This window comes from Chaetodon trifascialis, chromosome 9 (genome assembly GCF_039877785.1).
Source record: "Chaetodon trifascialis isolate fChaTrf1 chromosome 9, fChaTrf1.hap1, whole genome shotgun sequence".
In the NCBI taxonomy this organism is placed as follows: domain Eukaryota; kingdom Metazoa; phylum Chordata; class Actinopteri; order Chaetodontiformes; family Chaetodontidae; genus Chaetodon; species Chaetodon trifascialis.
This window is the reverse complement of record NC_092064.1, coordinates 5,387,914-5,411,142: the sequence shown is the minus strand read 5'-3', so window position 1 is coordinate 5,411,142 and position 23,229 is coordinate 5,387,914. Positions and strand designations below refer to the sequence as shown.

The 23,229-nt window shown below is 42.7% G+C and overlaps 1 protein-coding gene across 1 annotated transcript in view; it reads left to right on the top strand.

Annotated features, from left to right (window-relative positions):
- The first annotated feature begins 1,545 nt into the window (after positions 1–1,545).
- Positions 1,546–23,229, top strand: part of phldb1b (pleckstrin homology-like domain, family B, member 1b) — a 104,520-nt gene continuing 82,836 nt past the window's right edge. The window contains exon 1 of the mRNA XM_070971164.1: positions 1,546–1,593. Coding sequence (XP_070827265.1) covers positions 1,567–1,593 — 27 coding nt within the window. The 5' untranslated portion in view covers positions 1,546–1,566. The remainder of the gene's footprint in view (positions 1,594–23,229) is intronic.

The following is a 23,229-nucleotide window of genomic DNA, read 5'->3' as shown; positions in this document are numbered from 1 at the left end:
GTCATGTCCAAACTGCCTTGTATGACTGGAGTACAGGCTCTGTCACTGACTGCCGGTGGTGACTACGCCTTGTTCAACTGCATATTCAACATATATATATATAGAGAGAGAGAGAGAGAGAGAGAGAGAAGACCTGCGAACAGTTCAACCTGAAAGTGTGAAAGTAAAGCATTTTTAGATGAACAGAAATCATTCAGTGATTCATGTTTGCATCATGTTGGCCTTGGGCTGCCCATCCCCCCTTGCTCTACAGCCATGCTAGTAGTACTCTGAGGATGGCACAGCAGAGCTAAATGCTGTAGTGTGTTAGCACGCTGATATTTGCTTACTGTCACTAACACGAAGAGCTTCCTTTGAAGTATTTAACGAATGAAAACGGTGACCTTGCGGTGGCACTCAGTGAAAAGTCAGCAGATCACCAGGGTTAGTAGGATTCATCTTTTTTCCACTTGTTCCACCTTGGCAACCCCAGGAAGCAGCGCTTGACACTTACACACACACACACACACACACACACACACACACACACGAAAATATTTCATTGTTTGTAAATGGACTGGAACTTTCTGAATTGTCCAAAATGTGTGTATGTGCTTCTGCTGGGCATTTTTAACTCTGCACTTAAAGGGATAAGGCACCTGCTGGCTGATCTGAGATATGTTTAAAGCCTGGAGCTGCTTCACTGACAGTGAACAGGTGACTGACTCACTGACTGTGGACTGTTGTGAAGGTTTTATGTGTTTGTATTTGCAGTCACATGGGGTCAAAGGTCAAACAAAGCCTTCTTCAAATGTCAAAACACTCCTCGTTTCTTTAGTCACGTTAGATCTCATTTTGTGCCATTACATTAACTTCACTCAAAAAACCTTTTGACCCGAGGCAGAGATCCTTGAGTGATGTCCCCAAATCTTGATTTCACTCCAGATTATTTTCATGTGACGTTGCAGTAATCGTCCCTGCCACGCACAATTAATTGTTTTGAGTTTACCGGAGTATGATTAATTTTTTTGCTCTGGAGTGCTACAGAGTGTTTTCATACAGATGGACTGTGTGAGAGAAGAAGCGTGAAGATGAGGACAGTCAGATGTTGAGCTGAGAGGCTGCGGCCCAGCAGATGGGTAAACGCTGGGAGATGAAGAGTTGGAGGGGCAGAGGGAGGGCAGGGCTTTAAAGGGTCACAGGGGACGAGTTCAAGAGAGCTTACCAGCACCCATATTTGGACTGTGGGGTGTTGTTGGAGGAGGGGGTTGTTAATAGCAGCCCTCCAGTCATAAAAAGAGGGTGTGTCTGTTTTCCGAATGAATGAGCAGGCTGATAAGCTCTGTTAAGGGTCTCAGAGGAGGGAGAGGGAGAGGGGAGAGCAGGGCGACACTGGAGCAGACACTGTTGTCTTTGGCCCGTTAAACACACAGTCGGCAGGCAGACACCTCGCACCGCAGAGCGCACGCTCATTCACTTTGGATGTTTTGACTGGAGTCAGATGATCAACTCATTGGAGTTTTCCTGAATGGAGCGTGGAAAAGTTTGCTAACATCTCAGTTTTGTTGCTGTCGCCTGGATCTAAGGATGATGCTCAAGAAAGTGCGTTTCAAGGTAGGAAAATGCACCTTTTTTAGGAGATGCTTGCTGGTTCCTTCCTGGTGATATCATGTGGCTCACAGGAAGGGATGTGTTTTACTTTTCAAAACTTTTGGAGGAAATTCATGGGCAGTAATAGATGCTATAATTAAACAGAGGAAAGAAAGAGCATTATCCACAGACAGCTCCATCAGAGAGCAACAAGGCTCTCTTTCAGTGGTAAGTGATCCCCATGAGGTATAGAGACAAACTTCCACAGCAGCATGAAAGATAAGAAAAAACCCTACTGAGAAACTGTCACAGATTACAAGTCTAACCATCTCTTTATTTCACCATGTTCAATAACTCTTAACCCACACACTCTGTGTCTTGGTGGCTTTAAGAAAGCCAGTCACAGTGTGTGAGTGAGCGGCTGTGCTGGGCCTCTGTTAGCTCTTCATTTGCAGCCCTGCCTGCAGTTCAAAGAGAAATTCTGTCTGTACTGACACTGAGGTGATAATTACAGCACAGGGACTGCAGCAGCAGTGGCTGCAGCTCCAGCACCATCTGTAAATACTCCAGATCTACTGTTATCATTCATGCTGGTTTGAGGCAGTGAAGAGAAGAAAGCTCTTATTATCTGACATGGTGCATTATGCATTAAACTTAGAACTATTTACTCAATTACACATCATGTATAATCTGTTAAATCATGATTTCTTCTTTACTCCCATGCTCATGTCTCTGTGTCTTCATCTGTCAAGACTCTCAAGTGTTTCCGGCGTTTATTAATCCACTGCTTTCATCATGAGAGTTACAAAGTGCTTTACAGACATTAAAAGCAAAAGGGGATATGACTAAAACCCTCACATGTGTTCCTAAAACTGTGAACACATCAAAAGCAATAAAATGCTCAAAATGAGTTTCCAGTTGCTTTGGGTATGTGAAATATTCCCCTTTGGCTGAACTTGCTCTGTTATTTTCCCTTTCCTTTATTCTGTTATGCTGCTGCGACGATTTCGTTCCTCTCATGTAAGTTTCATCTTCTTCTTTGGTTTGGAGACTTTAGGAAGCACAGCTTAGCTACTTAAGAGGAGCCTGGACTTGGGCTCTGGGAATAGGACATGTTGGTGGCTCACAGGAGGAAGGTGTGAGAGAGTCAGTTTAGTGGTAATGAAGCAGCCATCATCAACCGATAATGAATAACGTAAGCTGAGATGACGCATGATGCGGCGAATGAGACTGAACGGAGGGTCATTCACAGTGACCCTCAGATTGTGTTGTTTATGTCATCACTCTCACCTGTTAGTGGCAGCTGTTCTGGCCGTCCACTGAGAGGTGACACTTTTCCCGTGACTTAAAGAGAGTGTGAGGAAGAGGAGCGGGTACACTGAGAGCGAGAGTGAATCAAATCAATAGAGAAAGAAGAAGAGACAGTCAGTAGCTCCTCAGTAGCTCCTCAGTTGTGTTTGTGAATACAGCATTTATAATGAATCAAATAAGCCTAATCTCATTGAATTTATAGATAAACTGTGAGATGGTGGAGATTCTCCAGCCTATGTGCACTTCTGCACTCAGAGGAAGTATCAAATAATACATTGAAATTCAGCCGTGCTTCATGTGAGCACAGAAGGTGAACCCACAGCCACTGATCACTTCCACAAACAGTTAAACTGTGCAAAAGCTATCAGCGTTTTAATGCACATGCTTGTAGCATCACACAGACCTGCATTTGAAATGGTTCTTTGGAGCACCATGAAGGCCTGCGTAGAACCATGGAGGCATGGTTTATACTTCTCTTCATAGGGTACAAAGGACCAAAAATATTAATATTAGACAGGAACCAGTTTGAGCCACTACACCCTGAACTATCTGTATGAAGAGCCAAGAGAGAAGGAAAGTCAGAGAGAGGATATTGGATGAATTCTGTGTCCGCATGTGGAATTTCCTCTGTGTGACAGTTGAGGCAGCAGCAGGCCGGCTGACCGCCGAGCTGTGCTCAGCAGCTTTTTGTTTGGATCCCTCCTCACACTGCCCTGTTACATTCTGTCTGCTATTCTCTCCTCGTCAACAGCATCTCTTTGACATTCAATCCTGTAAGAGGTGATTACTTCGAATGGAATGTATCATTTCTTCACTTGATTTTGAGACTTGAGTCTTTCAGATGTCATACAAGCAACCCGATGTGCAACCTGGTTTCATTCTGATGGACTTGCATTGAAGCTCAGTGCACCTCGCTGTGTGTGAGCTCTCAAAGTAAGAAAAAAGCATTTTAGAGTTGACCAGTGAACTCTGCAGAGATGGTGTACTGACTTAAAGTCAGTGACTTTGTAAAACTGTTTACCTTCACTTCACCTCAGTGAAGTAGCTGTTTATTTGTCTTTGTTTTTGACATAAACGCACATTTACATAACACAAAATATTCATTTGTAATAAAGATCCCTTCAATTTGTTCCTTACAGAACTGTAAGCTCAGTGTGGCTTAGTGGGATTTTCTATTCAAAAACTGCATTTTGTTACTGTTACTTATTGGCTACCATATATACCAATACAGATAAGATAAGATAAATATGTATTGATCCCCCACTGGGGAAATGTAGCTGTTACAGACAGAAAGAATAAAAAGGAGAGTTAGAAAAAGAACAAATACACGATAAATCATATATATGTACTTTATATACAAAAAGAGAATGTAAAATATTCCCTTGTAAGGGTGGCTCAGTTTCACTATAGAAACTGTGGTGGATATATCAGCCGGGCAGATTTATCAGTTTAAATTTGACTGATCATAATGCATCTTGGTTTGCATATTACCTGTAGCTGAAATGATTCTACCTTTTTAGTTCTGAACCAAGAGATTGATGAAAAAGATAATGTGATCTGATTTGGTGGAAGACAGTCCTCAAAAGCAGTCCTCATTTTTTAAAATCTACATTAAAACATCCAGTGAAGTGTCGACATCAAAATGAAGTCTGTTATGAACACTACATTAGTGCAATACAGAAAAACGTAATCTATCTGCAACATATTTATCCCAAATAACACTGCTGCTGCCTTAGTTGAAGCAGTTCACATGAGCAGCACTAGGTGGCACTAGTGTTCTGCTGCTTCCTGCTCCGCGTCTCAGACATCATCATAAAGAAATGATGCCTGAAGCTAAACTCTCAGTAATCCCTCAGAACAGCAGCACACCCAGACATTAAACCACTGCTGGCCATTGTCAAAAACGGGAACAACATTTCGGTGTTGAAAGACGGAGCATGACATGAAGATTGACGTGGAAGTTATTGTCGGAATACTCAGTCACTCAGCGATGGTGTTGTTCATTAAATCGTTTCTCTGGTGGCACATTGTAGGCCCACAACAGAGCTGCAGCTTCCTACAGTATGGCCCCGGGCTTCAGGGGCAACATGTGGGAGTCTGATCCACCACCCATCAACTGCAAACACATCCTGGCAAAAAATGATGACCCATTTCCTTCAAATCTTTACATTCCTCCCCCTCTGCCGGCCTTGAATCGCTTGGTAATTGAATTTCCATCCTGTGCAGAGACGTCCAAGCTTTTTGTTCACTGAGTGAGATACTCCAATCATCTCAAAGGATCAAGTCAGCGCCCATCTCGTGCTTTGATGTTCGTAATGAGCGTTTCCCTCAGCTCAGCCCTGCAGCGCTGCACTGTATGTTTCTATAAAGGCGTTAGGATTTGAATGGCTGCGTGGGTGCTGGTGTGGTGCAGGGGAGGAGCGGAGCAGAACCAAATATGCTTTTCATTAAAGATGAAAGGAGGGAGAGCTTTTACCATCTCAGACGTCTGTTTAGCTAAGTGTGAGGGTGTGTGTGTGTGTGTGTGTGTGTGTGTGTGTGTGTGTGTGTGTGTTTTCACATAAAAGAGAAATTTACCTTTGACCCCTAGTAATTTGTGGTTACCTGGAGGCTCATCCACGTAGTGTGATGGTAACTGCATGTCTGCTGCCTTTTTACTGCATCAAGGACAAGGATACGAGGCTGAGTGCCATGTCACCCCGCTTAGCATCTTTCCTTGCAGAGAGATGCTAAAAGGGAAATGTAAAAGACAATTTAAGACCTTATATGCACTTGTCACTTCTCTTTGTATAATCACTGCATGCATAACGCTGCTCAAGGCTGTCTCTCACATATTCAGCTCAGAGAGCGAGAGTTGTGTTTTCATTACAAAGCTTTCGGAAATACGAATGTGATGTTTGTACGCTGTACACCAGCCATGTCAGTCTGCAATGAGTTAAAGCTCCAGTTATGAACATTGTCTATATTACCAGAGAGGGGATTTTCAGCATAACTTCATCTGCTTCCACGGTGCATGGAGAAGGGAAAACTGTACTTCAGGCTAAAAGTCCAGCAAAATTTGTGGTATACAGAAGAGCTTTACTGTCAGATGAAACACTTTGGTGTGACAATAAAGGCACAGAATGATCACCCAGCCCTGCGGTGCCCCTGAGATTAACTGAGCTTTTTCGCCTCAGTTTGTTCCAAGACACAGAATGTTTCACAGAACGATTGCGTCCCGTTTTCTTGCTGTTGCGCTGATGGACAGTTGGTGGCGGTCATGCTCACAGCAGCATAGCTACACACCCACAAAGGCAGGGGAGAAGAACAGTGCTACCTCACAAATATAGATGGAAAGGAGTAAATGTGTTCAAAAAATGCTCTTCGCCAGTGTTTTACGAGGAAGGAAATGCCTTCAGCGTGTTTGTGAGACCTCATGGATGCACACAGTGCGTTTTGGTTACAACCACTGAGAGTAAGCTTAACTTTTGTTTGTTTACAAGAAACTTTACAAGCCCACTGTACTAAAAGGATTACAAGAAGGAGGGACGTATCCAAATATGTAACATGGCTTCGCCCCGTTAGTCCAGTAAAGGGCCAGGAAAAGATGTTTATGGAGGCAAAGCAAAAAATGTGTTTACACAGTAGAGGAGTGTGAGCTAGCTATTTACAGAATATGTCTGTACAGACAAAATGATGCTACAGGAAGAGCTAGAGCAATAACAAGCGAGCTTGAGAATAGACCTTCATGCATTGTTGTGACATTGCAGAGCAGTTGAAACTGTGGCTAGGTGGTCATGCTGGGAGGTAGAGCTTGTTTCCAAAATTGAGAAGGAGCAAGAAAGCCAGACATCTCAGTAGTGATTAATGCTCCTGTCAGCCCACATCGATATATTACAGATACTCTGTGCACGTATCTGCAGAGAAGAGTTCCCACCGGCGACCATAACATCAGAATTTCGTTTGGATGAACAGGTTGAATATGAATCTCCGTCAGTTTGGTTGGGATGTTTTCCTGTGTGACAGCCCAGCTGTGTGATTTAGGCTGACAGATGAGTGTGCTTCATATAAATCATGATAATTCCCACCCAGCCTTTCAGGAATGTTAGGCATGTGCAGTTTGCCATATAATTCAAAATGAAGCTTTTCCACATCAGGTATGTGCTAAACAATATGCACACACGCAGTGCTTTCAGCTGGACACCAGTGTTATCATAGTGAAGAGGACAGTTAGATCCGCTTTGGTCAGAGAGGAACCAGCCAACATTCAACACTGATGACAGTCTGCAGCGGTTCTGCTCTCCACAGCTGCACACAGTCCAGCAGACTTCAAAAAACAGAAACATGTGAATGCAACACAGAAACACAAGCTTCCCTTTGCTCTCTTTAAATGCATATATACTTTTGTGCAGGCATAACTTCACCACATCAAACACTGCTCAGACACCAGCATCTGCTCTGGTACATTTGAACGTGCTCATATTTGTGTGACTTCAGTCTTGTTTGTGACCGTCTGGACATTTGTAGTCTTTTTATGTTGATTCTCTCTATCATAGAGCCAACATGGTGGTCACTGTCATGGCAGCCTGGACTCTGGCAACATCATGTGTCAAGTCAGGACAACCACAGCTGCAAAGGGATATGCAGCATCCTGCAGTGCAGAACTCCTCAGTCCAATTGTCTCATTTTAATGTTCAATTTCAGTATGTAAAACCCACAATTATCACTGTCCTGTGAAAAATGCATATCTCCAAAACATTCAGGAACTTTTCATAAGCTAACACCGTCAAACAGTGTCAGTTTTTTTTGCATTTTTACTGATTTTTTTTTTTAATTTGGTCAGCAACAATGTTTAAAAGTGTGTCAGTGTTTATTCTTGACCCTGATAACTCTTGATCTTGATCACTCATTTGACTACACCTGTCTGAATGAAGAGAGATCTAGTTGCTCCTAAAGCTGCTGAGTGGAGCTCTAAGCTCAGATTATGTTGTTACAAAGCTTACTCAGACCCTTCATGTTGTTTTTTCCTTTTATCTGTCTCTCCCAGAAAACTGAATCCAGGGACATTGCTGGTTCTATATATGAGAGTGCCTTTGGGCTCCTGTGAATATTTCACTGTTATATAGTTCACTGAACTGCACTTATCCCCATTAGACACCATGTAGCAGGGACCTCCTGCTGGCCGAGGGGTTTAAAGGTGGGGTGGGTCATTCTGGACAAAGATTGTTAAATATCTCCTCATGCTCTGTTAGCTTTCTGTTCTGTGTGTGCGCTAATAAAAATCCTTATATGGGAAACAAACAAAATGACTTGGACCAGCCACTCAACACTGCTCCAGCCAATCAGCAACAGGTGTTGTTGATGCTTGTGTACAGGACAAGGAGAAGGCGAGGGGAGATGGGGGCAGCGAGAGGGACAGTAAATCTGACATGCTAATGTGGTACACCGTCTTTAAGACACTGCCCATGATTGCATCTGCCCTGTTGGAGACCAGCCTGCAACCTTTTGTACCGATGAGTGTGAGTGTATATGATTAAGCTCATGAGCAGTCAGTGTCAATACTGACGTGCTTGTGTGTGGTGCTATATAGATTCTACAGTTACTGGAGCCAGCTGGAAGAGAAATGGCACACAGCCTGGCATTACACATTGTAAGCCTGCTAGCCTTGACTCAGGGCAAAGTCAACCTGATCTACATCCAGATCCACACACATTCCCAGATCTCAGCCATTATACGAGTGTAGCTCAAGACATATGAAAAATGAACAGCCTGCTGAGGATATGACTTGTTTTTTCCAGCTCTTACCTTTCACTCATTAGCAGTAGACCTATACATAAGTCTGTATATATACAGACAGTCTTTGTCTTTGTGGAGGCAGTCGTAGAATCGAATGCTAAAGTCAAGAAATGAAATCAAATGTCTTTAAATGATACAGAACAATAAACTAAAGCACGTTTATGAGAACAGAACAGATTCAGTGACGAGGTGAACATGTGGGAAAACATGGCTCAGTCGTTCACAGTAGTTCCAGTGTGAGAGAATAAATGGCTGCTCTGCAGTGAGGGGTTGCTCCCTCACTGTACTCCACTCTGTGTCACCACCTTATTTACCTACAAGCCCGTTTCTGGTTCACGGTCCTGCAGGTTTTCATGAACAACACAGCATTTCTTTATCCGAAAGAATGAGCGCCTTGTGCCCGCGTGTTGGGGCGAGGCTGACCAGGCAGGAAAGCTGGGGGAGAGAGAAAGAGAGAGAGAGGGTACATGTGCTCAAGGAGTGTGTGTGCGTGTGAGTGTGTTTGCGAATGTGAGTAATGCCAAAGGAGAGGGGGAGATAGAGAGAGAGAGAGAGAGAGAGAGAGAGAGAGAGAGTGACAGAGTGAGCATGTGAGTGAAGAGAGAGTGAGAGGGAGGGGACCAGCAGCAGCCAGACAGTGTGTGTCAGCAGCCACATGGCTTTAGCCCAGTGTGTGTTATGACAGGGAGAGATGGTGTTTGTGTGTGTGTGCGTCGAGGAGAGGCAGTGAGTTAGACACCCTGACAACAGGAGAGAGAGAGAGAGAGAGAGAGAGAGAGAGAGAGAGAGAGAGGGGACAAAGAAAGGAGCTTCCTCTTTGGATCCCAGTCAGAGTTTTGTCTCTTTCTTTGTGTTTCTGAATTTTGTGCCACCAGCAGCAGTTTGCGCTCCCATCCCGGCTTTATGAGCAGCAGCAGTGTGTTTGTTTAGTCCTGTGGTGTTACTGGAGCATCCCACCCAACACACACACCCACCACTCCATCAGGTAAAGTAGAAACTCCACACATTTAAGATTAAAGGCCGGTTGCAGTTTTCATACTGGCAGCTGTGTGTGTGTGTGTGTGTGTGTGTGTGTGTGTGTGTGTGTGTGTGTGTGTGTGTGTGTGTGTGTGTGTGTGTGTGTGTGTGTGCGTCTGTGGGTGGAAACAGTGCAGGTGTCAGACAGTTGGCAGGTTTGATCATAAAGCTACTGTAACATCTTCTTATCTTTCCTCTTTTGTGGTTAACACTTGAACTGCAGTCTGATTTAAAAGCAGTGACAGACTTGCCTTTCATGTCATGACTTGCAGTTATATTTCTTCTGTAATCATATTAATTTCCATGCACTTGTAATATAGAAGCTTTTGATAATGTGATAAAGAGCCACAATCCAGATGATCATTGAATAACATGTCACAAAATCTCCCACTAAGCTGGTTAAAATTGCAACAAAATCTGTGTCTGTGATGCATTTCTGAATGATGATATCTTCATGTTTGCATGAACTGATGGTTCATGGGAGTTGAAGTTGTGATGCAGCTTCAGGTTGACTAATAATGTACTAGAATGGCTTATATAATAGAAATTCTTAACATAATGGGTTTTAGTGTTCAAGTGACGTTTGGTTCCATTTCCAGCGGTTCTTACGTTGTATGCTATGCTATGATATCTATGAGCACTATTATCACTAACTAAATAAAAGTGATGTATGTATGGGCGAACTCAGATTTCTCAAAGGTTTTCATGAGCGTGTGGTTGGCAGTTTTGATTGGAGGAGGTGCAGTCTATGGCATATTTCCACGAGTGTGTTTTGTGTTTTTGCTATGATAATCCAAGAATGCACTCAGCAAAAACCCTCAAACCTGATTAATGACCTGCTGCCCAACTTCTTTTCATGATAGAAGACTGTTCATTGTTTTGTCCTGTGTGGGATCTTGATGTTTTTTTTTCTTCTCTGGAAGTGCAGTGTGTCCTTGGCTTATCAGCAGCTCAGACACAACTCGTCTAGGCTGAGCTTGTCAGGTGGAGTCTGCGGACTGTAAAGTCTGAGACTGGCAGGACTGGCCAGCATGCTGGATGACACGCTGAGCTAAATAAGTCAGTTTTAAAGCTGCGGTAATCAAAGGTTTTACTTTAAAAAAGGATCAAATGTGTGAAGAGGGTCATCCACAGAGAACTGTCACCCTTCAGCTCTACAGAGTGTTTTAACCTCTTTCAGCTTATTGTTTCCCATTGTTTGGTTTGCTCTCTCCAACCTGGTGTACAGCAGCAGAAGCAGGCAGCTGTTTTGACTGAAACATGTGTGATACGACCTGCTATGCACCAACAGCAGACAGACAAAGCTAACAAGTAGCTGGCGAACACAGAAGTGTTTAGCAGCTAAAGAAACAGGTATTTCCCTCAGGATTTGGTACAAATGAAACATAATTAGAAGGAGATTGAATTTTAGACTTACATTCATGCAATGGACAAAAAACTGTTTGAAATGAATGCTAATGTTGCTCTGTGTCAATAGAAAACTGTTTGCTAACATGTTTGTCATCTTAACTCAATGATAGTATGTTCACCTGCATGCAGGAGAAATATGCCCTGGCAAAAGTATGAAACATCTGATGTTTACCAGCATTAGCCACCATTAGCGACTGGTCATACCAGACCAAGTAAGGCTGTCGCAGCCAAACCCCTGAGTGCGTTGCATTGAGTAAGGGTGTGTTTTATTGTTTATGCATGGAAGAGTGTATTATTTCTACTTTAAAATGTGGCCTAGTGCCACTTTAAATAATCCAAATCATAATCTTACATTTAGTCAGAGTGGGGTACTGTACATGTACACAGTATTGCTGTAATTCAGCTTCTTTCTCTGTAACCTGGAGCGACCCCTGAACACAGATAGACAGTGTTGCTGTACCTGGACGAATGAAGTTAAAGGTGGAGAGGAAATCAGCAAAGCTTGGGCCTGTGAGAGGCAACGTTCTGCCCGGCCCCCTGAAACACTGGCTGCTTTATAGGCCGAGGGAGAGAGAGACGAATACAGGGTTTGTTGTTGTTTGAACCACCCGACCAAAGCAGAGCTGGGCCACATTTTTTGGGTGCCTGGCAGAGAAAACGGCTGTGCGGAGTTCCCAGACTGCAGCAACTCTCCAGCTAGTGATAATAAATCCTTTGTTATGTGAGCTCATTCTGTTGAGAGCATAATCAGGCCAGCACAGAGGCACTCTATCTGCCCCCCTTCACCCTCAACCCCATGCCCAGCATCCATCCAGTCCCATTCTCTTAGTGGCTCCCCTGTGCTGGGTTTTAATGCCTCCTCTGGGTGCCCTGGGTGCTCCACTTCTGCTGTTAGCGATACTGTTGACCTTGAATGTGATCAGGCAGTCACATTTTTTTCCTGGAGAGAGCAGCCTTGTTGGATATTCACCAACAGAGGACTATAATAAGCTTTAATTTCAGTGCATCATGGCTGCTTAGTGTAAGAGCCATGGGAAATGAGTGAATTTATAGAGGAATAAAGCAATAATTGAAAAAATAGTGAATGTGGCAGTTGTTGGTTGGGAATTTGGAGTAGGAGTGAGAGCATCATTAAATGTAGGCAATTTGCATCACAGCTGCTCAGTTTCAACATCAGGGTCAGGATGGTGATTATTTATGTGTGGAGTGGTTTGATGTGTAATTGACCTCCATGTGTAAACTGGAATGGGTGTCAACTGCTAATTGGTTTGTGTCCACTCATTTAACATGACACTAGTTGACTGTATTCAGCTAAATCTGAAGGAGACAGGTTTGCACTGAGCTGCAGAATGAACAATAACTGGCCTGAAGGGCATAAATAAATAAATCTCATTTAAAAGAGTTCAATACAGAGGAGACCTCAGGCCATGATCTGCTCTGATGATGGAAGCACTTAAAAACAAAATGACCTGAGGGAGGTGCTGTAATTAAAGGAGCAATTTAGAAGTCATTTGATGAGCTTTCAAGTTTAATTTTAAATGATAAAATAATAATGCATGAAGGAAAAATATTTTCTAAATACTCTCACATTAATCCTAAGCTATCTCGATTATTATTATAGACTATGTAATTAAAAGTCAGTCAAAGTCAGAATTTTAAACATTAAAACTATAATTAAGTTAAGATTTATTAAATTGTCATTTAGTTTTGCATTGCATTGATTTTGCACACACAGGTTTTGTGTGCACTGAAGAATTCTTCACAATATTTAAGATGCAATCACTTTAAAGCTGCGCTATCAGTAGTATTACAGTATACAGCGTCTTCTCCTCTGCAGGGAGCTCGAGCATCTCTCAGCTCAGTGTTTTGTTGAACCTAGCAGGGAAACATAGTGGAGTATTTATCAGCTAAAGAGTCAGATATTTTTCCTTGGAGTTGGCAGAGAGCAAAGCAAAGCTAGAGCTAGGATTAGATTTAGCAGGATGATGTTATTGGGTGCCCTGGAGAACTCATCACTAATGGGTAAGATGTAGCAAGGATGAGCCTGTCACTTGGACAGCTGAGGTTACTGCAGGTCAAATTAGGGTTACACTCCATCCTGACACACGGCTCACTCCACTGTGTTATCCACATTAACAGCTGTACAGTCTGCCTCTCCAACAGCTGCAGCATGTGCAGCTCAGGCACATAAAACAGGCAGCCAATCAGAATGCATGTCATCTGCAAACTGGGATATGACCTCTGCAGATTTCTCCCTCTTTCTTTTTCCTCCCCCATCATTTCCTCCCTTCATTGTCTTTGTCTATTATCTGCAGCATGCCTTCAGGCCAGCGATTCATCCCAAAACAAAGACATAATCATTCTCAGACTGCTCACTTCACTTCACTTCACTCCACCTCATTCCCCGATCATGCCCTGATACTCATACTCTGATAATAACGACTGTCTGAGACAATGCTGGCTCATAATATGGCGATTTACATCTCCACGCCTGTAAAGAATATGCTGCAGTTACACACACACACACACACACACACACACACACACACACACACACACACACACACACACACACACACACACAGAAAATGAGAACACACAACAGTGTTTTCCCTGAGGAGTTACCATGGTAACAAAGAATTTGGCAGAGGCAGCAGTCTGGTAAAGGATGATCTCATGGTGTTTTGGCTGCTGCTCCTTATTTTCACCTGGCCTATTTGGACACACACATGCACACACACACACACACACACACACACACACACACACACACACACACACACACACACACACACACACACACACACACACACACACACACACAGAGTGGCTCTGTATGGCCAATCTCCATCTGCATGAACCTGCAGAGATATTGCAATCTACAGTGAGATACATCCAAGAAAAGGCAAGATATGAATAGCAAATGTCAGTGTGTTTGGCAAATATGGGGTCCAACAACACGTTACCATGAATACAATCTGAGAAAATAATTAAAATGAAGTTATTAGTGCTTAGAAGCAGGCATAGTGAGAAAAATCAATATGAAAATATGTCTTAAAATAAAATATGTAAGTAAGAATTATTAAGAAAAACACCACAGAAGAAAATGAAGTTGAGTGTGTTGAGGGTGTTGAATACAAAGAATGTGTGTATTCAGTAGTGATATTATGCATGTTTTCCAGAGATTGACCTATGAGGAAGTACAGTAAGTGTTTCCAGAGGCTGTTGAATGTCCTCAACGTGTAATGAGGCTGAATGACAGAACAATACAAAGAGACACAGAGGGCTGTTTGGCTGTCCAAGAGCATGTCTGCTCTTTGGATCAGTTTCCATGACTCAAAGGGATATCCCACGCTGCCTCCAGCCTCCCCTCCTCTCCCCTTTATTTCCCTTCCTTCCCCCGTCTCCACCTCCTCCCTGTCACTCCCTTCTTTCATAGCTTACCACCAACAGTGTTCATTCCTACATACGACTAAGCTGGATGGATTTTGCACGTATTAAAATATGGATTTCAAAGCTTGCTATTGAATGAGCTGACAGTTGTGAAGGAGAGCATCACACTGGAGAGAAGAGGGTGAGTGACACTGGCAGTGTGTGTGTGTGTGTGTGTGTGTGTGTGTGTGTGTGTGTGTGTGTGTGTGTGTGTGTGTGTGTGTGTGTGTGTGTGTGTGTGTGTGTTTGTGTATCATGTGGAAGTCAAAGGTCCGCCTTCAGGCTAGAGGCAGGAGAGATATGATTTATCCACTGAAGCCACACATCAGGCATGGGTATGTTGTTTATGCAGAAAGTTTCAGTGGAGGAATTTAACTCATTCATTCTGTTTTGGATCAAAAAGACTATCCAATTTTTTTTTTGTTAAATTTCCATTAGTGCTAAAATACTGATTAATCTCTTTAACGCTCTTTTTCATGGTGAAGAACCCACAGAGTGTTCTTAGCTGACTCTGCAGTCCACCTCAGCTGGACCTACTGTATATCAGCATTGTAGTGTCTTTCAGCTCGTTGTTTTGGTTTTATAGGCCACAGCTTCACTGGTTTGTTTCCATCTCACCTCTCTCATCAACACTGTCTCCAGCAGCTGCAGGCAGCTGTTTTTGTCTGGAAGCTGTGTGCACACTCCCTGCTCACCATGAAACAGCAGACAGACAATGTGAGCTACTAGCCAGTGAACAGAATGGATCACTTAGCAGCTAAAGAGCCAGATACTTCCTTCAGGAGTTGATGTATGTATGTTTGTGTACAGCTAACACAACTGAAATGAATGCTAATGTTGCTCTGTATCTGCTCCACGTGTTTGCCTCCATGGTTGATAAGGTGCTGTGAGTTGTCAGGATTTTTAGTGGTTGAAAAGATAAAAGTGTCCAATATTTGACAAGAAAAGATTAGATAAAATGAACGATTCTAACAGAAATTATCATCAGACTCCATCTGGCAGTTAAGACTATGTGATGCAATTAAAAGCTCCAGAAAAAGCTAGTAAATTGAGTTGTGATCATTATATCAAACCATGCATGATAGATAAGATAATCATGATAAGAAAATATAGTGCATTACAATCCTATGAGAGATTTCAGCATTGAAATTTAAGCTACAAAACAAGATTCTTTCCCACCAGGCTTGAATGTCACATCACAATCTGTTCAGATTCACACCGATTCCCTTCAGCAGCTCTAATGATTGACTGGACCACGTAACTGAATTATGTCATATTGCTTCTAATATTAAACTCACATCCACTGTTTGACAAAAGCCCAGTATTGTCCACATATGACGGTCTCACCCTCGCACCCACACACATGTCCCCTCTGATGTGTTGTGGTCATGCAGTGTGTGTGTGTGTGTGTGTGTGTGTGTGTGTGTGTGTGTGTGTGTGTGTGTGTGTGTGTGTGTGTGTGTGTGTGTGTGTGTGTGTGTGTGTGTGTGTGTGTGTGAACTTCACTGTGAGTCCTGTAGTCCAGTAGGCAGCAGCAGACCAGCAGTGTTCCCACTCCTCCTCCAGAGGATTACTGCTGTTGAAAGAACCTCTTTGTCCCCCCAAGGCTGGAATGCCTGTCCAGCTCCACGTCTTTGGGAAACACTGAGCCAAAAGTCAACGGAACCACTGAGCGATGGAATACCACTGGAATACCACACTCCCAGTCACCTTCTCCCATTGGTTTGCTCAAGGTGGAAGAAGCATGTGTCATGTACTCTCGCTACTGTGGTTCTTGTTTCATCAGTATTTTGTATGGGTCGAATGGCAAACCAGCCAGAGCAGGGTCTGGTGGTCCGCTGCTGACTGCTAACTGGGCAGATCCTGTTTCTATATTTGTCACAGAAAATAAGAAATACATGTGTGACACTGAAGATGGTTTCATGAAGGTGAACAGATGCTTTAAAGCCTGGGTTTTGGTTCACTGTCTGTTGACATCTGAAATATTAAAGCTGCATTAATCAGTTTTTTAGCCACTTCCAGCTGACATGTTGTTTACACATCCAGCAGACATGGAGCAACATAATTATTCATTTGTTGGTGTTGTCTCAGTGAGTACATGACAGTGAGTTTACCAGAGCTTTAGTATCTTGTATCACCAGTATCTTGCTGCTACTGCTGGGAATAACGCTGATGAGACTCAATGAAAACAGTGAAGCTGAAAGACAACGAAATGCTACGTAGAGCTGAGAGGAACTGCAGAGTAAGGTGATCATTTTCTGAATTCATCAATATGAGATTCCCTGGTCACATTATATTTCATTATCATTTCACTGATTGTTCATGTACAAATATCGATTAGTGCACTTTAATATCTTGTGGAAAAGGCTGCTGATTTGGAGACAGGTGGGAGAAGAGAGCTTTTCACCGGGCTTCCTGTCTTGGTTGAAAACATTTATCGGGCACTTCACACAACTGCTGGCTTTACAACCTTTACAACCTGTTAATTTAGGGCTGCTGGGCCTAAAATGGCTCACTGTGGTGCCAGCCCCAGCCTGTTTATAGATTTCCAACTTTTTGTGGCTGAGCAATGTATTCATGCATGGGTTCATACTTCAGCGAATCTCTTCCAATAACAGACAGCATACATGCTCTGACTTCACTGGTCATGTTTCTCATCACCATTCTTATCACTATATTACTAGCCCTTGGCTCTGAACATTTGTTGGCACGACAGCATGCTCACCATCATTGTTAGTCTTGGGCTCGAGCTCAGATGTGTTTTAGTGGACTTAAAGGAACACACGTCCAGACATCTTTGTCGTATGAGTATGAAAGTCTCATCCTGAAGTTTGTAGATTGCTCCTTCACAAAGGACAGCAGCTTGTTTTCAGTGTGCCTTATTATAGCCCCACATACATCAGGGCTTACTATTAGACTCTCAGAAGGTGGATATTCAGTGGAGTAAACTTTTCACAGCTTCCTTGCGGCAACACAGCAAGTGGAAATGTTGAGCTAATGCAATATAGCTGCAACCTGACTGAGTAGGAGGTGGCAATGAATCAAATTTGCAATAATTTATCATAACAAACAGAGGGGTGCTTTTCAGAAAGTGAAAAATGATATTTTACAACTCTTTCCACTCCTACTCTTGAGTAAAGAGGCGGTCAGAGTAACACTGAGTCATCACTGCCTGTGGCTCCAGCTCAGTGTCTTTGTCAGAGTTACCATCTTGCAGTGTTGGATAACAGTGGTTTGGATACTGACAACAAGTATTCTTTTAGGAAGACTTTGAGGTATAATTTCTACTGTCACTGGAGACAATAATCTGATAATGACAGACTCCCTGATCCCCAGAACTGCTGCGCTGCAGTTTCACACATGTCTGCTGCCAATGATTTCACAGTTTTGATGACAAACACATGCTACAACACACAGCCAGCCAGGTTTTCATGTGGTGTTATTTGTTCTGTATACCTCCGTATTTATGTGCAACCTGTGTTCATCTGTGGAAAGTTACCTGAGGATCATTTTTCAAGGCTGTATAACCACAGATTTACTCTTAGTAAAACTGACAGTAAACCTGACGGACGTATCGGTAGCACTCATTGAAGAAGGTGAGAGCTTTATTCATTCATTTTCCTCACTTATTTTGTTCCTGTTTGGAATTCAACAGCATTTGTATACCTCTCATCTCCTTCCACTCATGTGTACAGTATGTTTGTGTGTGTGTGTGTGTGTGTGTGTGTGTGTGTGTGTGTGTGTGTGTGTGTGTGTGTGTGTGTGTGTGTGTGTGTGTGTGTGTGTGTGTGTAGACTTATGCATGTGTGTGTTCACACCACTTTGTGTCTGTATGAGACACAGACACAGGGCAGATGGTGTGTTTAGCTGCCGGCTGATAATGGCGTCTCTCCAATGCTCAGTGCTGGATGCCAGAATAATGAATCTGTGTTTACTCATGCTATCAGGCTACGAGGGACACACTGGTGCCTCACTGTGCAGAGATTTGCATTTTAATGCATGGTGGTTAGGCTTAGTCTCATCTGTGCAAAAATACTATACTATGTTGAGGTAATCATTCAGAACAAAATGCAATTCATCATTCAAACCAATGAATGACCGTCCTTTGGTAAAAAGGTCTGAGCGTGGCTTCATAATCAGTTTCAAGCATTTATTTTGAACCCTGAAGCATTTCTCTGTTTTGCTCAGCACATTATTCACTGATTGGACGGAGACCACACTGACAGGCTGTTTGCCAGTGCACTTCTCAAACCAAATCTCATTTAAAAACTGAGCTTTTCCCAAAACATATCCTTCCTGCACCAAACATCTGACCAATGAACTGCCAGTCGCCGAGGAGCTTTTCCAGCCAGATTAAGCTTTACTTAAGTCATCCCATTCATAAAAACACTGAAACACCAACTGGTATGCCAGTTTGAAAGTGGTCTCCATCATTTAAAGCTGCATTAAGTTTTGTTTTGGCCACTTGGGGCAGCAGAACAACCTCATACAGTTGTTCTGGCTAACATGCGGCTGGCTGATGTTTCACCGTACAGTTTCACATCCAGCACACAAAGAACAGCATTAGCATCTGTTTGAAGTCGTGTGTCAGGTCACCTGATGAAATGAAGTCCAATGTTTACTCCCCTATTAGCTCTGTTTCAGTCTCCACCAACTCCTGAGAAAAATATCTTGCTGTTTAGCAGCTAAATGCTCCACTATGTTCACTAGTTATTTGCTAACTTTGTTAGTCTAGTGGTAGTATACAGTGGGGTTATCAGAGCTTTTAGCTGAAAACAGCTAGAGGCCTATGTACCAGCTGTGGCCGGAGAAGTTGATGAGAGCCGAGCTGGGAGCTAAAAAAAACGTAATGATTATCCAAATTAGATCTGTAACAAAATCCTCCTACCAGCACCTCTCAAGCTCACTAATTAACATGTTATCTTGTTTGTTGAATCCCTCCAAAAACTTGTATAAATGACAAGTTATGGCTTTAAGGGTGTAAAGATAAGCTAAGCTAACCAGCTGCTGGCTGCTTCATATTGACTAGCATGAGAGGGGTATCGATGTTCTCATCTAACTCAAAACAATGAAGTGAATACTGTAGCTTATTTTGAAAGATACTGAAATAATAGTTGAAAAACAGCTGCATTAGTTTAAAATGCTAATGTAGATGCACAACTCTTCATATGAAAAAGAAATATATTGCCCAACATGCAAGTATGAAACTGATTAAAAAATGAATGTGTTATGATGATAAGAGAATAACTATAATTATGATCATCAGCTGAAGGTAATTCTCAGCCATCTTTTTCCCCACAGCACCAGTTCCACTACTTTCATCCAGAACTCAGTAGGCTAATATGTGGAAGCGTGAGCAGATGTAGTGATAACATCAGCAGTGGTCATAGTTGAGGTCAGTCCTGTCCCACAGCAGAGGCCTTGGCCTGTGTCACTAACAGGAAATGGTCCCTGGCTCGGCCGGCTGTACAGGAAGTCTACATATAGTGACACTCAGACTGCTGGATGAAGCCTCTCTGTATGTCATCTTCTTCCTCTATCTGTCACACACTTCCTCCTGTTGATCCAAAATGCTTTTTCTGCCTTTCTTTGAGTCTGGGAATGTGCCTGAGTACAAATGTGTTGCTTAAAGACAAAGCTTTGGGACAAGATATTCCCATACTGTATTGCTATCTACATTACTGCAAAAATACAAATGCATTCTAGGTTTTTTCTTCCCTAGAGGTCAGTTTATTTGTTTTGAAATGTACCTTGATTCATTTTAGTATGCTTTTATTCTGACATGAATCATGACCTTAAATATTCTCAATCTGATGCAAGTAAGATAATCTACATTATATAAAGCTATGCATCTGTAAAAAACAAAACAAAAAAGCAAACAGAAAGTATTTTCTTACCACACAGTTTCTGACACATGATTTGATGGATATGCAACATGATAAATAGTTAAATCTCACAAAAGAGAGAGTTGTTTCTGTTGTTGTTGTTGTTGTAGCGGTTGTTTCTTGAAGCCAAGATGCCACAACTGAAGACGCCACTAACCAGAGCTACTCAGCATCAGCCCATAATGCCTGTGAATGCTGTGTTTAGGTTGGATGCCAGCAATGGAGTGAAGAGCACTGAGTGAAGAGCCAAAATTTCAGAATTTTAGATCAGAATTCCTAAAAAAGAAAAAGAAAGCATCTTAAAGTCTGAAAGTTCTGCTTTCCTGTTTTTCCATTGAACATGTTGCAAAGTATATTCCCTGATAACCCCCATCTGGATGCACCTCTAAAATATTCCAGGAAATTCCGAGACTAGTGCTAAGTATGAGTGGTCAGATGTTGTTCTCCGGTCCAGCAGATGAATCAATGGTCAACCAAAGACAGAGTTTGATGTCATTCTGGAAACCTCTGTCATCTTTGTCTGCTAGTCTGTTGGCACTGGCCAGTGTCAGATCTGCGTTCTCACATCATAACCAGCGTGGTGCGTGAACATGAGTGCATTTTTCTGCTGTGTGCAATTTAATGACGTCATCTGACCGCAGGCCCTCACACAGACACGTTGACTTGTCTGAGGCCCTTTCACACCTGACATTACTGTGCGTCTCAAGCTAGCGCTTGTGATTGCAGCTCACTTCCCTGCGCTATATGCAAATTAACATGTGCATCATTTCTGTTTCCAAAAACCAATTGTGTTGTTTTTAAGCGGCGGGAGACAGCAATGCCCTTCCCATGCCTTGTCTGCCAGAAATCAAAAGAAGAAGAAGAAGTTGCCATATGAATCTCAAGTTTCTGTTGTACCGACCCACATGGAAATCAGACAGCCTGTTTTGTGTGTACTTCATCCACAACAACACATTTTTCCTGTAGCTGTGGCTTCTTCTTGTTGCTTGCACTTTTATATGACACTGTTGGCGTCTGAGTGAGAATGTACTTCCATTCACACAGAGGATGGCTTTAGCATGGCCCAGGACACAGTGACATACACGTCGCCATATGCAGCCCAGACCACCTCCATATGATCTGAGCTATCAGAGCTCAATGCATTCACACCTGTGCTGAGAGCTGTCCACTCGTGATCAGATCACCAAGGACTCGTAATGCGAGGTGTGAACAGGGCCATTGTAGGAAAAGCACAGGATTTGCTTATAATATTAACAAAAGCTCTTTTCTATTGTCTCAGTAAGTGATGACAGCATGACAGTGAGCCAGCATGAACAATAGCAGGAACCTCAGACTGTAGCAGCCATCATTCATTTTATTATTTATTTTTGCTACGGTGACATGTTGTGCTGTTCTGTATCTATTGTTTTTGTTGTTGTTTTTTTACTTGTGTGCCTCCGTGTGTTTCAGCGATAACTCTGATATCAGTTCCATATCTGTCGTGTTCTGCCAGAAACATTTTCGTTGGCATTTTGAGGAGTATTTTGGATAAACTGCTACATTCTCTCGAGCAACATTTGCACATGAACAAATAGCATGCTTTGAGTGAAAGAGGCTTCAGGTCTCTCAGTCTGACCAAACCATGGGGTTTTGTAGTTGAGGGTAGATGAAGGCTGTCAGCTGGGAGTTGTCAGACTGTGGTCTCATACATACATGTTGTGTGTGTGTAAGCTATACTGCCTCCTCCTCACTGCCAAAAATTCACTTTCAGCTTTGAGCTGAATATCTGTCTGACTGTGTGTTCCATAAAAGCAGACGATAATTTATGTTGTTGTTTCCAGATGTTTAACTATCTTGTCATTGTTGTTATGATGTTGTATCCAAATCGATTGCCTCATCTCATCCCATTAGTTCACTATACTCAGCTGATGTGAATTCACCTGAAAGAACCACTCATCTCAAAAGGGGTTTGCTTTGTATATTGAATCATCAACGGCAACATTTTAGACAATTAACTTCTTGATTTGTAAACTTAAACACAGCATATGGTCAGCATGTTGTCTTGCCTGAAAAGGAGCTTATATACTGAGTCCACCCTTCTTCCCATGGTGCAAATTAACTGCATTTCTGTGGTTTGTTTCTAAAAACAGAATGTGTCATTTGACTCTGGCTGCCTCTATCAGAGAAAAACAAAGTAACACTGCAGAATACAGACCGTAAACTGCCTGAAATTGCAAACATTTATCTTCAGCTGTCAGTTTCCTGAGCTGTAGCTGCTGTGATGTGATGCTGATGATGGCCACCAGAGAAACCCAACATTTGTCTCTGATTCTATACCATTATTGTTGCAATGAGAGTTTGTGCAATTTTCATGTTTACCTGAATTGCAGGTTTACATCCACCACTCTGTGTGTGTGTGTGTGTGTGTGTGTGTGTGTGTGTGTGTGTGTGTGTGTGTGTGTGTGTGTGTGTGTGTGTGTGTGTGTGTGTGTGTGTGTAAATGATAAGGGAATGGGAGACTTATGACAGAGAGAAATGTGGAGGAATGGAGGGTAAGATGTAAGATGTTCCCTCAGAGGGAGGATTAACCAACAGGCATCATTATCAGAACTCATGTGAGCAAAGCAGAGCAGTGTGGTGTCAGCTGGCCGGACAAGATAGAACCAAGACACAAAGTATCAGCTCGCTGCCTGCTGGAGCTCTCCTCCACAACACGTTCCCAGCAGTGGCTCTCTCTCCACCTTCAAAGCCTGTCTCAAAACACACCTTTTTAAACTGGCCTATTTGGCTGTTCGTCTTTTGTCTCTTTGTCACGTTTGAAGGCAGGTGATGTGCTCCGTCCTCTGGCAGC